Genomic DNA, 15,765 nt, shown 5'->3' with positions numbered 1-15,765 from the left:
ACCTCAAAAATTGCAATAATAAAAGTTGGAAAAATATTGGCATGTTGAAAGGCAGCCAATAGTGCTAAAACTGCAAAGGTAGTTTATAAATCACATCACCTGATAGATTCACTTTCACAGACACAGAAGTAAGTATTTAGAAAGTGTATATATACATACATATGTATATATACTTTTTAGTGATTTGTGTATGATATTCTAGTAGTTATGTCAATATTACCTTTAGATATTCAAGAAAAAATATTTCAGCTTTAATAAGCTGAAAGATTAATGAATAAATGGTAAAACTGATCATATAAAAATAAGTAAAGGAAACATGAAAATGAAGCAAGAGTTGTTACAAAGTGAAGAATGGTATGCATTTGATATAGAACAAAATAAAATATCAACAGAAAAGCTAACTGTATGTAAGTGTTTTTGCTTTTGGTGACGAAAGCAAAAGTAGATGAATTTTTAAGTTTTTTAAAACGTGAATTCTGAAACTTTGTCAATTATGTTTGTAAAACTCTGAGGGGGAATAAAAATTAAGAAAATTAGGAAAATTAAACATGACATTTCAATAAATTGTTTTTATAATTTAGCTGATAATAGATATATATTAAATACATGAAAATATTAGATGGTATCATAAAGACTAGAAACATTTGAATGTAATTACTGCTGGCTTAGCAGAAACTGAGAAAGTGTTCAGTACTTTGCACAATACTGTTGCTATTAGAAGAAATTACTTTTTGAGGCTAGATGTCATGTAATGATTATCAATTCAATAGAGACATAACTGGAAAAATTCGATGTGGTTCCTTGTTGTCAAATCAAAGCTCAAACAGAGGCCCCCTACAGTGAGTCAAACAAAATAACACTGACAATTTCTAAATAAAACAAAACAAACCAACAAAAACTTATTTGGAATTAAATATGATTTAATGAATCATTCATTTTACCATTTATATCATTTGACAAGCAATTTTATAAAATTTGTAGGTTAGCTTACTTAGGGAATAAAAGGGAACATATTTTAAACTGTTGTTTTATGTGCTGTTTACATATGAATTCATTTTATTGTATTGGTTACTGAAGCTCATTTATCCTATCAAAACTCGCATGGCCTTTGAGCCAAGGCTCTGCACTTCATAGATGCTCCTAACTGGTTTCCCTCTTTCAACTCTTGCTCCCTTCAATTGAAGCCAGAATGGTTTTTAAAATCATAAATCAGAAAATGTTTCTTGCCCACCTAAAACCATTTATTAGCTACCCTTTGAACTTCTAGAATAAAATTCAAATTGCTCACCTTGCCTTATAAACCCCGGTACGACCCAGCTCCTGCCCATCTGATTCCCTCTCCTTTCGCCTTTAAGAATAGCTAACTCTTAATATCATCTCCTAAAAGACGCCATCTGTTATCACTCTGAAGGTATTTCCCCTATTAACTCCATGTCTGTTTCAAATATAGTACTTTGTGATTGTTTATTTTGTCCATTTCCTTTTTTAAAAACTGTGTCTCCTCGAATAGAATATAAACTTTATGAAGGCAGGAACTCTGACTGTGTTATTCAAGTTATGTCCTTTGTGTCTAATATAATGACTGCCACATAGTAAAGGACTAAATATTTGTTGAATGAAAGAACTAATGAATGAATTCTTACCGGCTTTGTAGATATCCAGGAGAGTTGCGGTGTACTTAACAAAAGCATTTTCTTCAGTGACAGCTATGATCTCAACTTTATAAGCTGGTAAAAAGAAGCACACACACAATAATTTATGCTTATTACCACTAATGCCATGTCCAGTAGAAGCCGGAGTCTGTCAAACAAACAAAAAATGAGGTGTAGCAAGCTCTTATGGGCACCCTGTGATAAATCTCATTTCTTCCAAGAAGGCTTCCCAGCACTCCCAGCGAGATTCTACTGGTCATGACTCTAAGGAATCACTCTGCTGAGAGTCACAGAGTCACTCTGCCCACTATTATAGAACAGGCTGATTAGGGTAAGAGCAATATTAAATTTAAAAAAGCACACAAAACAAACAAAATAAGCCTTAGATGTAAAGTTCAGATTCTGATCTTTTAAGATGAAGAGCCTCTTCCTTCTCTGCATGTCCACAGAGGGGTCCTGTATCTATCATTCTGACCTGTCATGAGAGTCTCCGTGTTCCCTTGCCTCCATTCCTCAACTACTTTTATTGGTTTTGATCTTTGGTTTTTGATAGGACTCTGTTTTCCAACTCATCTTTGCTTGGACTGGCAGCTATTTGATTAGACATTCTCAAGCCTGTCTTCCCTTCATTCAGGCATCAATTTTTAACCTATGGTATGTTTGACTTCACTTCTGAAATGACCAGCTTGAAGGGGTCCGTCTCTTCTTTGTGACCTGAGAAAAAATCCTCTTGTTTTTGCTTTCTTTGGAGTTAAAGTGAATGACCTAAAATTTTTTGTTCATTTTTGAGATCCTAGCTAGCTAGCAAGACATAGAGCTCAATGAACAAACTCACTGTGGCAAAACCAAAGGCTGTGTAAATTAGTGGCTTAAACAATGTCCTAAATTTCGGATTCTTAATTATTTATAGTAGATATGGGCAATGAACCTCCTGTAGGCATAGGCGGAGTGAAGGAACTGTTTAATTTTGTTTCTAGTCTGTGATTCCATCATTAACCTGTAGCTCCAAAAGAGCCTGCTAAGCTTTTTCTTGAATGTGGTAAACTAAATCCTGATTGCATGTACTCTCTGTGTTAAAACAGATTTTTTTTTTTATATTTAAGAGTTAAAATTGTTCTATTATGGTGGAAAGAATTAATTTGGATCTAAATTTTAGGGTAAAATTGTTAAAACAATATAGAATTCTTTTCAAGTCTCAGATATTTTGAAAGTTGCAGTGGTTCTCGGCTGAGTTAGGCAACTTTTTAGCATTTTTTAAAAACCTAAGATGAATTTGAAGGAAAGAAAGATCATGAGCCACACAAGATTCATTCTCATGGCTGTTATTTCCATTAATAGAGTTCAGAGTTAGCTACTAGAAATAATACTAGAGACCAGAATGTATCCTAGTTCTATTACTTACTTCCTGCACGACTTTGAGCAAATTATTTAGTCTCTCAGAGCCTCAGTTTCTTCACTGTTACCTCCAAGGAGGCTCATGGGACACCAGTGAGAGACCATATATGAAAACAATTGGTAAACGCTAAAGGCTCCATGAACAGCACTGTACTTATTTATTTATAAAAACTCTCCTACCAATTGTCAAGAAAAATTTGAAATAGTGTACTATCTGTTCATTCTCTTTTTCTTAAAAAAGACAGAAGTAAACATTAGAAGCTATAGATAGAAAATAAAGGATCTAATTCTATGAGGAACGTGTATCTACAACTCTACTTGGGCATTTGATTTAGCTCTGAGATGTGGACAAGAAGAAGATGCTCCTTTTGAAATGGAGAGAGTCCCAAATGTGGACTGCAATGGTGATATATTAAAAATTATTTAGTACTGATATTTTTACCTTGTCTTTGGAGGGATTTTGGAAAACACTCAGACCCCCCAAACCATCTTTGTTTCTGTTTCTGCTTGATCAACCAGAAGAATGCAGTAGTGAAATCATATACCTCTGTGGCTTCTCAAATGTTCTCTTTGACTATGTTTTAGCACTTTTAATTCAATGGGGTCTGGTGGAATAAACTGTTTTGGCTGTGTGTGCACCACACTCCCATCATTTTTAATGAAAATCATATTTCTTTGCTGAAGGATAAATAACTTTGCATGTTAATACTGAAAATTGATGACATTTTCCTTCAAGGGAGCACATGGAATGTTGCATCTGTGTAATCACTGTGTAAAGTTGTAGATCTTCCTAACTGATCGTGTTTTCATAAAATGTCATGCTTAATGGAACTATATATTAAACTTTCGAACTTACCATATGCAATCTCTGGTTTACATGCTGTTTCTTTTCTAGTAGCTGCAGAGATTGTCAGATCCAGTTCTGCCTGCATTTGCCCACAGTCAGCTGGATTTTGTGAAAGACAGCACAAGTTAGGTTAACATAAGGAACCTTTGGGAGTAAACACAGTTTTCTCTTATCTGCCCTGAGACAATCCAATATAATCTTACAAATATCAGATTCCTAAGACCTGTCCATTTTCTCCTCTTCCATAAAGTGAAACAGTATTTAAACCAAAACCAAAACAAACAAAAAACAAAATCTTGAACATGGGGCTTAGAATGGGTAGTTACTTCACACTCAGCTCTTCAGAAATATATATGCTTCACTGAAGAGAGGAGGACATTTTCCCATTTTGAGTGCTATCAAAAATCTCTTGAAGGAACCAAATTGATGACCAGTTTATGCTGTAAGAAGGAGAAATAAGTACCTAAGAAATGTGTATATTTTAGGGATTTTGAAAAACAAAAGAAAACCAAAATCAACTCAGACCCTCATGGAGTCGGCAGTTGATTATTGTTGAGTTCTGGGGCTTTTCTTTGGCCAATAAGGCTGCCTTGATTGGCAGAAGATTGAATGGAGAACGTCACTAACTGGGGAGGACTAGGGGAAGGAAAGAGGAGATAGTGGCTCATTCCAGAGCCTCTGTTCTTTTAAGCAATGGTCCTATTGCACTAAAAAGACCAGGTCAAAGGTAAGGATTTCACATCATGTTATCTTTCTGATGATATACCACATGATGGTGTTTCTCCACATGGAAGGAACTATCAGGTTGTTCTGGAGCTGTCAAGATGTAGCCTTACAGCGCTCAAGGAATGAGCTTTCCGTCAGATGAGATTACATTTCTTCTTCTGAGAAATGACAGTTTGTCAAATGGCTCCCCCCAGATTAGCCCCAGATTATGGTGGCTGCTTTAAACAAGAATACAGCCTGAACACATTAAATGAAGCTTACCTTCGATACATTTGCATGCTACTCCTTCACAGACTTTCTGAAGCTTGGTGTAGGATGTGCTATAAAACATGGTACACTGTTTATCTGTGGCAATGAAAGTGCAGTTAGAAGAGGTGGCTTGGCGAACACACAATTTACCCATCAATGAATTTCGCCCATGGCTCCTTGATCACCCACTCCAAACCCTTTCTGTAGCTGAGGCCCAGGAAAGTTAAATTAGGAACTGTCTGTCCTAACACAGGCCCCTCTACCCTCAAAATATTCCCCGCTGTGTGCTTGAAATCTTACTCTTGCATATTCATTTCTGAGAATGAAAGTATTTGGTGTTTCAATGAATGAGAAGAAATTAATTATGTCACATGAGAGTCTATTGAAAGAATTACAATTGGTAATTATTGAGGCTAGAGAAGAAAAACATTGTTTTTTTTTTCCTATTGTTCAGGAGGAGAAAAGAAACACACACACGTGTGTGTGTGTGTGTGTGTGTGTGTGTAGTTCTTTTTCAAGGAGAGGCTTGTATCATAATCTATGATTTCAGAATGAAACTAGATCGAATGGGTCTCAGAGCTTTGGTTCACTTTTAAGAGTTTTAACAAGTAGAACTGTCCAAAGTGAAGTCTCCTGCCTTGTGAACCAAAGGGCTCTCCAGAGGTGGAGAGTTATCAGAAGTGGCTAAATGATCAAATGCAGAGGTCATGCATTCAACATTTATTGACACACGTTATGTGCCTGACACTGGGTTAGATACTCGGGACAGAAGGACGAAAATATTCTGGGGTGTGCACAAAGACATACAAACAAATAACAGCGATGCAACATGACAAGTGCTATGATAGAGCTCTCTGCAAAATGTGATAAGAATATAGGTGGAGGAGAAGCTGATTCTGTGAAGACTGAAAATAATAGTAGGGTAAATGGCCTTCTCTAAAAAGGAGAGATGCAATGGGAACAGTAAACACCAAAGATAAACTTGAGGTGAAGAATTTAAGTGGGAGCAGTCTAGCCCAGTTTACCTATTCTAAACAGGAAGAGACTGAGGACCAGAGAGGTGAAGTGAGTCATTTAGAGTCACCCACTGGTCGTTTGTCCAAGTGGGGACGTTTGTGCAGAGTGAGCCCTGAGAGAGGAAAATATATAAAATCTGCAGGCCTCAAGTGCCTTTCTTCAAATTCCATAATAAATACAAAGCAGTCTTCAGGAGAAATTTTAGAGTAGAGTTGATTACCTGGTCTGTGGTACTCATACACTGTGAAAGTAGCAGGACTCAGAAACCCAACTTCAAAAAGTTCAATTATCCGGAATCGAACACAAAGGAACTCATCGGAAGGAATCTGTTTGACAAATTCAAAGATTAAGAAAATCATGAGAGACAAAAGACTCAAAATATTTTAGGCAGCAGCTGTTACATAGTAATAAAAAATGAAAAATGGTGAGAGGTGGAACTTACCGAGTTGAGTTGCAGAATAACATGCCCATCTTTGATTTCGTAATCAGTTAATAATTGATCCACCCTTTCCACAAGCTAAGGGTACAGAGAGAAAAGCTCAGATTTAACTTTGCGACCTTTCTGTTTGAGTGCATTCACCCAGTGATGGAATGTGAGGTCATGGGGATGTAATCCACCATTTAAAGACATTGAAGAACAGCTCCTCCTCTTGAAAGAGTCTGAACATGTCATCACACGCACTCACATTATTCTGTCCATGAAAGCATAATACTTGCCCCTGTTTCACTTTGAAAAATAAAAACTTAGGTAGACTGTCAGTTTGAAAAGAATATTCTGGGAGAGTCTAAGAAAGTGACACAGAATGAATGGAAATAACTTTGTAAAATAATGCAGTAAATAAAAGCAAGTATCCATAACAATATTTAAGAGAAGACATTTACAGCTTTTAAGTCTTCTGGGTTTGCACTGACTCCAGTAGGCAGAGAGATATCCATCACCGCATGGGAGGACCCAGATGACGATTCTTCACTGCCGAGCTTGTAGCTGAAATAAGGTAGAGATGAGGACATGGAACAAGTAAATGGATAAGATTCTTGAAGAAAAGGCCTGTTCCTTGGTAGGCTTTAACTTTCTAATTTGAGTCTCCAATTATTTGCTTCTTTATGATGTATGTGTTATAATCTCTGAATTTTAAAGCGATCTCTGCGTCATCTCTCCCAACCCTGTCCTCACTTGACCAGTAACCTCGGCGGACCACCATTCTGGAGTTGGAGGAGATCATAAAGGCTATTCCGTCCAATCTCTTAATTAGCTAGTTGAGGAGACTGAGGGTGGGAGTAAGGTATTTGTTCAAGGTCACATGACTAGTTCACCTCAGGGCTTCGTAAGACTATTGATTCTCATCCTAATTCTTTCTCTAGCAGAGCATATTTGAAGAAAAAAATTAACTGTATATTGGTAAGAGACTTTATAAGCATGTTCAGAAATAGACTGGAAGGAACACTACTTGAGCAGCTACTTTCTCTGGAAGATGAGATCATAAGAGATTATCTTTTTTCTTTCCCATGTTTTTCTCTATTTTCTAAAATTTTCACAATAGATATTTTATTTTAAAAAAATGTTTCAAGGACTACACTTTGTCCAGGAATTGTGCTTGTGGGGAAGCTGAGGAGAAAGGCAGAGGGAGTAATATGGACAATTCTATTTATTTTGTTTTTGCCTCTCTGGTATGAGGGAAAAGAATACTGAAATGGGGAATTAGAAAACTTGGGTTTTATCCCAGTTTTGCTGAGAGAGTTGTACAAATTACTTCCCCTTTCTAGAGTTCATTTTCTTATTTGTAAAATTAATTGTGAAAAAGTATAAACGTGCTTTAAAGTTATAATTCCAAGACTTTGTTTTGAGAGGCAGAGAGGCCTGTTGCTACAATTAATCAGAGTTAATGCTAAAAGAGGAGAAGGCTGGTGGGGTAGGGACTGGATCGGAGTGTGTTCGGCAAAAGTTGAGTTTTAGATTCTTGCCTCAAGATGTGGGAGAGACAACTGAACATTTGAGAGTAGAACTTGGGAGAGGAGTCAGGATTAAAGGAAGAGCCTGGGGAGACAGCTTCATAGAGGGAAGATGAACTGATCTCACCCCTCAAAATAAGTATGAGTGAAATGGGAGCTATTATTCAAATTAGTGAGGTGATAAGGAATCTCTTTTCCCCAATCATATCTTATCAAGCATGTATAAAGCAGACCCTGTTAGAAGTTTGAGATATCATATTTGCCATAAAAATGTAAATAGTATAAACTTTCTGGCTTATAAAATTTAACCCCATCCTTCACCAAATTAATAATTTGGAACAAAATATAAGGTAACGTGTAACTGAAAATATGGCATCCAGCATCCCTGTGATTGGATGAATGAGTGTCACCAAAAGTGGAGAACTCTGGCTCACAGATGCAAATACTCTGTCAACACGACGGAAAAGGGCCTCCTGAGTGGAGAGTGTCTATGAAAAGTTTCTGGAGCCTTGATGACTGGTTGCCATGGTGACTGTTTCAACCATGGAACAGAAACCTTCCTTTCAAGAAGCCCTTTGCCTGCTGCCAAAGACAGCAATCCTTCCCAAAGGCATTTTGTTCCAAGAGAAGGAGAGAAATGAAATCCTTTTTTCTTTTCTTGTGAATACAACGGAGAAGTTGTAAAAAGCTAAATACACGAAAGAGACCCTCTCAACATAGAAACTGTGCTGGCATTTTCTTAAATCAGAAGAGTGTGCATTTGAAGGCAAAGAATTTCTCACATGAATAAGTACTACACAGTTACATTTGGAATTTGTCCAACCCAACTTCAGCATCATAAAGCCAAAAGCATGTTCTACCTGGTTTTTTTTTGAACATTCTGTCCCCAGTTTATTAAAAAAAAAGACAAACAAAAAACCCAAAGGATAGAATACTGAATGCCATATCTCTATTGCTTTCTTTTATATATTAACAATATGGAATGCAAATTAATAACTTTTTTATGAGAGCCCTTTTTAAGCATAGCAGCGTTGTAGAAATACTGGAAGGTGCTTTGGAATCAGGTAGTCCAATATTCTTGCTTTACAGAAGAGGCCTGGAGAAGTGAGGCGATTTGCTGACAGTTACCCGGGTCCTTCAGAAGCTGCCTTCCAGGTGTCTAGCTATCCTACCACACAGCCCTTCCTGTGTTCACTCGGGGTGCCTCCCTGTAGGTCCCACACACTGATTCTAGTTTTGCCCAGAACAAATTTGCTCATACCTCCCCGCAAGACATGCTAGGGACTTAGACAGTGATCACACCCTGTCTGCAGGAAGAGAGGTGCCCAAAGCAGGAATGGCAGCATTGGAGCTGCCTGAGGAAGCGTGACCCCAGCAGGACCTTAGGGAACGAAGAAGGGTGTGGAGGGAGAGCAGAGGGCAGAGACTGGCCCAGGACGGAAGGCAGGACTTTCCTAGCTGATGAAGGGACCCTGAGAGGAGAGGGACTGGCCTGAGATCACAGACAAGGCTGGGAGATGAGGTGGAGCAGCTGAGAAACAGCGTGCTGTGCCTTAAGGCTGGCGGTCTCAGATAACGCTGCCGGAAGGAGGCGGCTTAGAAACTGGACTGGGCGTTGTGCTCTACTCTAACTGTGAGAACTTGGCAGGGTCCTTCACCTCCTGGCACCTCAGTTTCTTTACCACTAAAATAAGGGGACTACTATATCGTTCCTAAAATCCTTTTCAGCTCTAATCGATGACATAACTGCATGGAATTTCTAAGTTACCCATTCTGAATGCTTTGCATCATGTGTGATAACAAGTATAAACAGCAAAATACCAGCCATAGAAATCACTGTTGTTGAGAGTAGGAAGAATTAAGAAAATAGAACAGAACAGGAGGTCTTAAGGGGTGGTAGAAAGAAGAAGGAAGAAGCCTGTGTTCTAGTTCTGACTCTTCCACTACCTGATTCACTGTGTGATCACCAAGGTATATAGGCACATTTTCATAAATGTTTTAGGATGGTGGCTTGGTAAGCAAAACAATGGTCCACAGAGGTGTCCATCTCTTAATCCCCAAACTTGTGACTCTGTTACCTTAAATAGCAAAGGGGACTTGCAGTGTGATTAAGCTAAGGCTCTCGAGCCAGGGAGAGTCTCCTGAATATCCAGGTGAGTCCAATGTGATCACAGGGGTCTTGATAAGGGAAAGAAGCAGGAGAATCAGAGAAGCAGATATGATGGTGGAATCAGGGGTCTGAGTCAGAGGGAGATACTAAAAGATGCTGTGCTGCTGGCTTTGAAGATGGAGGGAGAGAAGCTCAGGCCAAGGAAAGCAGGTATCTCTAGAATCTGGAAAAGGCCCCCTGGAGCCTCCAGAAGAAAGAGGGCCCCAATAACACCTTGGTTTGAGGACTTCTGACTTCCAGAATGATAATACAATTGTGTGTGTGTGTGTGTGTGTGTGTGTGTGTGTGTGTGTGTGTGCACGCGCACGTGTGCGCTCAGTTGCTCAGCTGTGTCAAACTCTTTGAGATCCATGGACTGCAGCCTGCCAGGCTCCTCTGTCCATGGAATTTCTCAAGCAAGAATACTGGAGTGAGTTGCCATTTCCTCCTTCAGGGGATCTTCCCAACCCAGGGATAGAACCTGCTTCTCCTGCATTGCAGGTGATCTCCTGCATTGGCAGGTGGATTTTTTCTTTACCTCTGAGCCCCCTGGGAAGCCCCTGCAAGTCATTATATTTATGATAAATTGTTACTAGTAGCAACTAGTGGTCAATTTAGGTCAAATTAGGCCTTGGAGTTAGTCTGCTAAGGGTAATCCAAGGTTCTTAGCCCTGGCTACCATTAGAAGACCCTGCAGGGTGTGAGGTCGGACAGAATTCTGCAGAGTTCTAAAAGCTCTCCAGATGAGTTCAATGTACAACCTGATTTGAGAACCACTGGCTGGCTGCTAATGACCAGGGATTTTGTTGGGCAAACGTGATTTTTCTAAGTAAAAGAGTAGGAGCCGCTTCTGAGAGAATACTTTGCTCTTTTCCTAATACTTATATATCATAATCTACCTTTCTGGAAGGCAAATTAATAATATAGCATTTGAATTAGAAAAAGGCCAAAAATGGGAGAAAAAAGTGTATATGAGCAAAACAAAACTGTTCTGTAGAGTAAGTAGCTGTTTAAAAATATTTCACATTTAAAAAAAAGGGAACAATTTCACATCTTCTGGACATCTTTATCATTCAAAAAGATTTGGAGAGAGAATCCTCTGGCAGAAGCAAAGCCCTGAAATCTACTGTCCCCTGGTGGAGACGGGCTCACCTGGCGCAGGCCACGATGCGCTTGTATTCTGAGCCGCTGTAGCTGGAGGCTGGCACACACAACAGACAAACAAACAAAAATAAGAGTAAGCTGTTTTTAGCTTGTTCTGGAACATGTCAGAACAGAATCATTAATGAGCAGACCTCTGAACACACTTAAAAATGATTTGAGAATTGGAAGTTGGCACTTTTGATGATTTTAATGGAAATTCTGGTTTTAATGGAGTGGTCAGTTGGCTCCTGGCAATCCAGGAACTGTTTGAAATCATTAGAACAGTTCTCTGCTCTCCAAGAACTTAATAAGGAAGGAGTCATTTAAGGTAGATCTGTGTTGGTAACATGTCTGGGGGAGGTGGCAGGGAGGAAGCGCCCATATCTAGATTCTCTGGCAGTTGGAAATTTCCTGCAGGAACAGGACTCTGAGTCACAAACAGAAGCTATCAGGGCAGAGGAACAGCACGCACCCTGGTCCCAAGGCCATGGGTCAAGGAGGACTGGAGTGTGCAAGTGGCCTTGCTTCTAGACTGGGATGGGAGAACCAGCCCATCAGAAGAGGGATGTGAGGGCCACATGTAGAGAAAAGATAGGCGCATTAAGAGAGACTCATTGGTCCTGAAGCGACCAAGTTGAAGGTAGAGACAGGGAAATGTGCATTTGCCAGACTCCTAGGGATACAGAAAGGGTATGGGATAGAAGCCCAACAGAGTGATGAGAGAAATTCAGGGCTTGGGAATGGAGCACAGACATAAAACTATTAACAGACATTCAAGGTTCTGAAATTAGGCCCTTACTGCTAGTTACATTCTTCTTTTCCTTTTAAAGACTTTATTGAATTTGTTACAATATTGCTTCTGTTTTGTTTTTGTTTTTTTTTTTTTGCTTTCATGTTTCATTTTTTTGGCTGCGAGGCATGTGGGATCTTAGTTCACTGACCAGGGACTGACAAGGCAAAGCCTTAGCCACTGGACTACCAGGGAAGTCCCTAGTTACGTTCTTTTTCTTTTTTCTTAGCTTTTATTTTTAATTGATTTTTATTTGGAGGATGATTGCTTTACAATATTGTGTTGGCTTCTGTCGCGCAACATGAATCAGCCATAAGTATACCTGTCTCCTTTCCCTTGAACCTCCCAACACCCACCCCATCTCACTTCTCTAGATCCTAGTTACATTTTTAAAAGTTTTTTTAGTCAGAAAAATTTTTGGATCAACAGTGGATACATTTAACCTAGATATTGTTCTTTAGTATCAGTTTCCAGCTGTTATTAATGAGCTACCTCTATTATAATAAATGGCAGTTATGTTTACTCAGATGTCAACCTATTAAAGAATTTGAATGAGAAATTACTTTAGCAGATTTTTCCTAATCAGAGAAGCTCTTCAGCATTCTTTTTGCTTAGCCAACATTATAGTGTAAATCATGCTGTTTTACCTTCAATTTCCTGGGTTTCAATTTTCAAATGGAAGCTGCAAACTTCCTCCGAGGTACTTATTTTGTGAATCACAGTTTTTACCTATATTGGGACAAGTAAACAAGGAGACTGTTTAAAATGGGGAGTGTAAAAGGTATTATGGCAGCATTGAGGCTGAAAACGGGATGCAAGTATTTTTATCACCCAGTGCAAATGGGATGCATTAAAGACCCATTTTCCCAGCAACTGGACTTTTGGCAAACTCCACAATTTGAGACTAACTGAGAAGCCCAAAGTAAGCTAAAAATGATCTCTCTCCAGGCAGAACCTTGGTCCAAATTCCACGCAGTCAAATCTGAGCACCTCACTCTGCAGGGAAGTTTTTAAGACTTTCATCCTTGTGCCTGTACACTTTAATTTTACATAGAACATCACAAGGTCATGAAGTATGGTTTTCTCCAGCCCACAAACCACTGTGGTAACAACAAATTATAGGTGTGCATGGACGGGCAGGGCTGCTGCCAGAAGTAGGTGTAGTGAGGGCAACCAGAAGTGACAGAACAGTGGACCGTCCATCTTCCCACCCGCATGCAATCTTATAAACAGTCTTTGAAGGAATAAACGTCCTAAAGAGGAGTGCACAATTAAATAATCAGGAGAATGTTAATTTATGCTCAGAATATGTTAATGTTAATGTTAATTTATGCTCAGAATATGTCATTTGTATTATTTTAGGCATTTGGCAGTTACAGCTTAGATTTTCTAAACTGTTTATGTGTGTCCATGCAGCCTGTGGCTAAAAATAGAAGACACTTAAGCCCTTACTTATACACATTAGTCAGGAGTGATGCTGGATAAATGAGATGTGACTGTTACTAACCTCAGCATCCATGTATATACGTGTGAATGTATACATACATACACACGTCATATGCATATACATGTAAGCATAAAAATTATCTCTATACACCTATATGCATATACATATATATAATTTCTAGAAATACACACACATATGAAGATTAACAGCCATTTTCAAAAAGAAACTGTGGGGATAGCTATCAAGATAACCAGAAAGAATGATAAATGACTCTTACCTCAGTTATGGTTACCCAAGCCCAGATTTCTATAACTTTGTGGCAAAGTCTCTTTCTTTTAGATTACTTACTATTAGCTGACATATAACCTCAATCAAGTTGTTCTCCACAAAATACTCACATGCACTGTAGCCAAGCCACTGTTTTGTCCAGTAGTTAGGACGACGAGGTCATCATTGAGAGGTGCCTGGAAAGATTTTTGCATTCAGTACTATTCCTCATGCTTATTTACTTTGCACAAAAGGCTATGGACAGTAACAACTATTTCCAGTTATTTGTATGTTTAAATATACCTTAAATAATCTAAAATGTGGTAATTAAAAAAAATACATGTCAGCATCTGTATACCGATAGCTACTATTACTGATGCGGAACCTAGTTTTTCCAAAGTACTTTTTCCCTGGGGAAGTTCTCGTTGGCCATCAGGATTTTCATTTTTAAAAACCCAGTAGTAGCAAAGGACACGGGATAGGCTGTTGGGCGACCTGCAGACCATCTCCAGTGTGGCCACAGCATGCCTGTGTCCGGGGTCGGCTGGACCCACTGGCAGATTCCCAAATGCGTCTTCTCTCTTACTCTGCTGTCCAAGCTTTGTGTGTGCTATTCTCTTCGCCTGGCTAACTCCTTCTGATTCTTCCAGATTCATCCTGCCCATCTGGATGCATTTGAAAAACGGCTCTCAACTCTCAGCCTGGCTCAGGAGGCTCCCCCCTGTCCTTCCGTGAACCTAGCGAAGACCTCAGTTTTCACTGTTTGCTGCAATGACTGTCTCCTCTACAGGACAAGGGCTCTTTGTGCTTTACCTCTGGATCCTCAGTGCCCAGGACAGAGCAGGCATCCCTGCCTAGGACATGGTAGGCACTCAGCTTAGGTTTGTATAAGAAGGGCAGAACAGATTATCTCAAAGGTCCCATCCAGTTATAAAATATTACTTGAAAAAATTCTTTATTTACCTCTATTGGCTTCCCAAGGAAATACTTCTCTGATATCTTATAATGGTAGAGGTCACCTTTATTCTTGTAAGACACTTTGATATCCATGTTCAAGCGGAGTTTTCTAACCAGGAGCGAATACTCTGTCAGGCCCTCGATGGCATTAATTGTATCCTATCAACAAACAGCAAGGTACAAACATAGGTTTACTCATTTACATACCCCCTGTTTACAAATACACTTTCCTATGAGAAGGTGAGTCAGCGTCGCCTGTGATGAAACTCCAGGTGACTGAGTGGAACTGGTTGAGGGCCCCTGTGTGGAGGGGGAAGAGGAGTCTCCCTCCACCAGTAAGGATGAAGGCAGTGTGGCTCACATCCGGATTCTCCGTGGGTCTTGAGCATGTGACCTCAGGCAAGTCATCCTTTCCAGAATGCCTCAACTCCTCGCACAACTGTGGATCTCCTTCCCATCCTCACATCTAAGCTTAACTAGCCCCACAGTGAAGACATAAAGAATCTCCCCCTTCTCATGATTCTGTTTCAATGTTCTTCCCTTCTCCTCCTTAGAGCATTCTTCTCAATTGGTAATACTTTATGTAGAGTTTATCACGGGCATCCCCCCACTGCGATGTGAGATTCTTGGGGGCAATAGTACATCTTTCTTGGTATCCATTACATTTAGCAGGTACACACATGGTAGTTATTCAACAATTATTTGCTGAAGGAATAAATGTGTGCATGAGTGCTAAGTCGCTTCAGTCATGTCCAACTCTATGCAACCCTATGAACTGTAGCCTGCCAGGCTCCTCTGTGATTGGGATTCTCCCGGCAAGAATACTGGAGTGGATTGCTATGCCCTCCTCCAGGGGATCTTCCTCACGTAGGGATCAAGCCCATGTCTCTTATGTCTCTTGCACTGGCAGGCAGGTTCTTTTTACCACTAGTGGGATGAACTTAATTTTTCTAGAGCTTGTCTTCCTCATCTACAGAATTGGGAGATGTGGTTGAATCAGAGAGAGCAAGTTTGTGGCTACCTTCTCTCCCATGTCTCCCAGCACTCATTAGTGGTGTCCTCTTTTCTCTAAGCCTCCAGTTGTACCTATGGTGAAACCCATTTCCTCCCCCTGATTAGAATTAGATGATCACTGACATCACCCTGAAGGACCCCTTTAGCTCTAAATTTTATATA

At 39.6% G+C, this 15,765-nt stretch overlaps 1 protein-coding gene across 1 annotated transcript in view; it reads right to left on the bottom strand.

Annotated features, from left to right (window-relative positions):
• Positions 1-15,765, bottom strand: part of LOC133071040 (complement C5-like) — an 86,229-nt gene that overhangs the window by 3,942 nt on the left and 66,522 nt on the right. Inside the window, exons 30-39 of the mRNA XM_061163276.1 lie at positions 14,596-14,748; positions 13,764-13,829; positions 12,566-12,647; positions 11,138-11,186; positions 6,769-6,871; positions 6,329-6,403; positions 6,107-6,212; positions 4,882-4,965; positions 3,904-3,993; positions 1,644-1,727 (exon numbers count right to left, since the gene is read on the bottom strand). Of these exons, the coding sequence (XP_061019259.1) occupies positions 1,644-1,727; positions 3,904-3,993; positions 4,882-4,965; positions 6,107-6,212; positions 6,329-6,403; positions 6,769-6,871; positions 11,138-11,186; positions 12,566-12,647; positions 13,764-13,829; positions 14,596-14,748 (892 nt within the window). The remainder of the gene's footprint in view (positions 1-1,643; positions 1,728-3,903; positions 3,994-4,881; positions 4,966-6,106; positions 6,213-6,328; positions 6,404-6,768; positions 6,872-11,137; positions 11,187-12,565; positions 12,648-13,763; positions 13,830-14,595; positions 14,749-15,765) is intronic.

The sequence above is a fragment of the Dama dama genome, chromosome 16, assembly GCF_033118175.1.
Source record: "Dama dama isolate Ldn47 chromosome 16, ASM3311817v1, whole genome shotgun sequence".
Taxonomy (NCBI): domain Eukaryota; kingdom Metazoa; phylum Chordata; class Mammalia; order Artiodactyla; family Cervidae; genus Dama; species Dama dama.
Note: the sequence above shows the minus strand (reverse complement) of the source record. Positions and strands in the feature narration are given on the sequence as shown.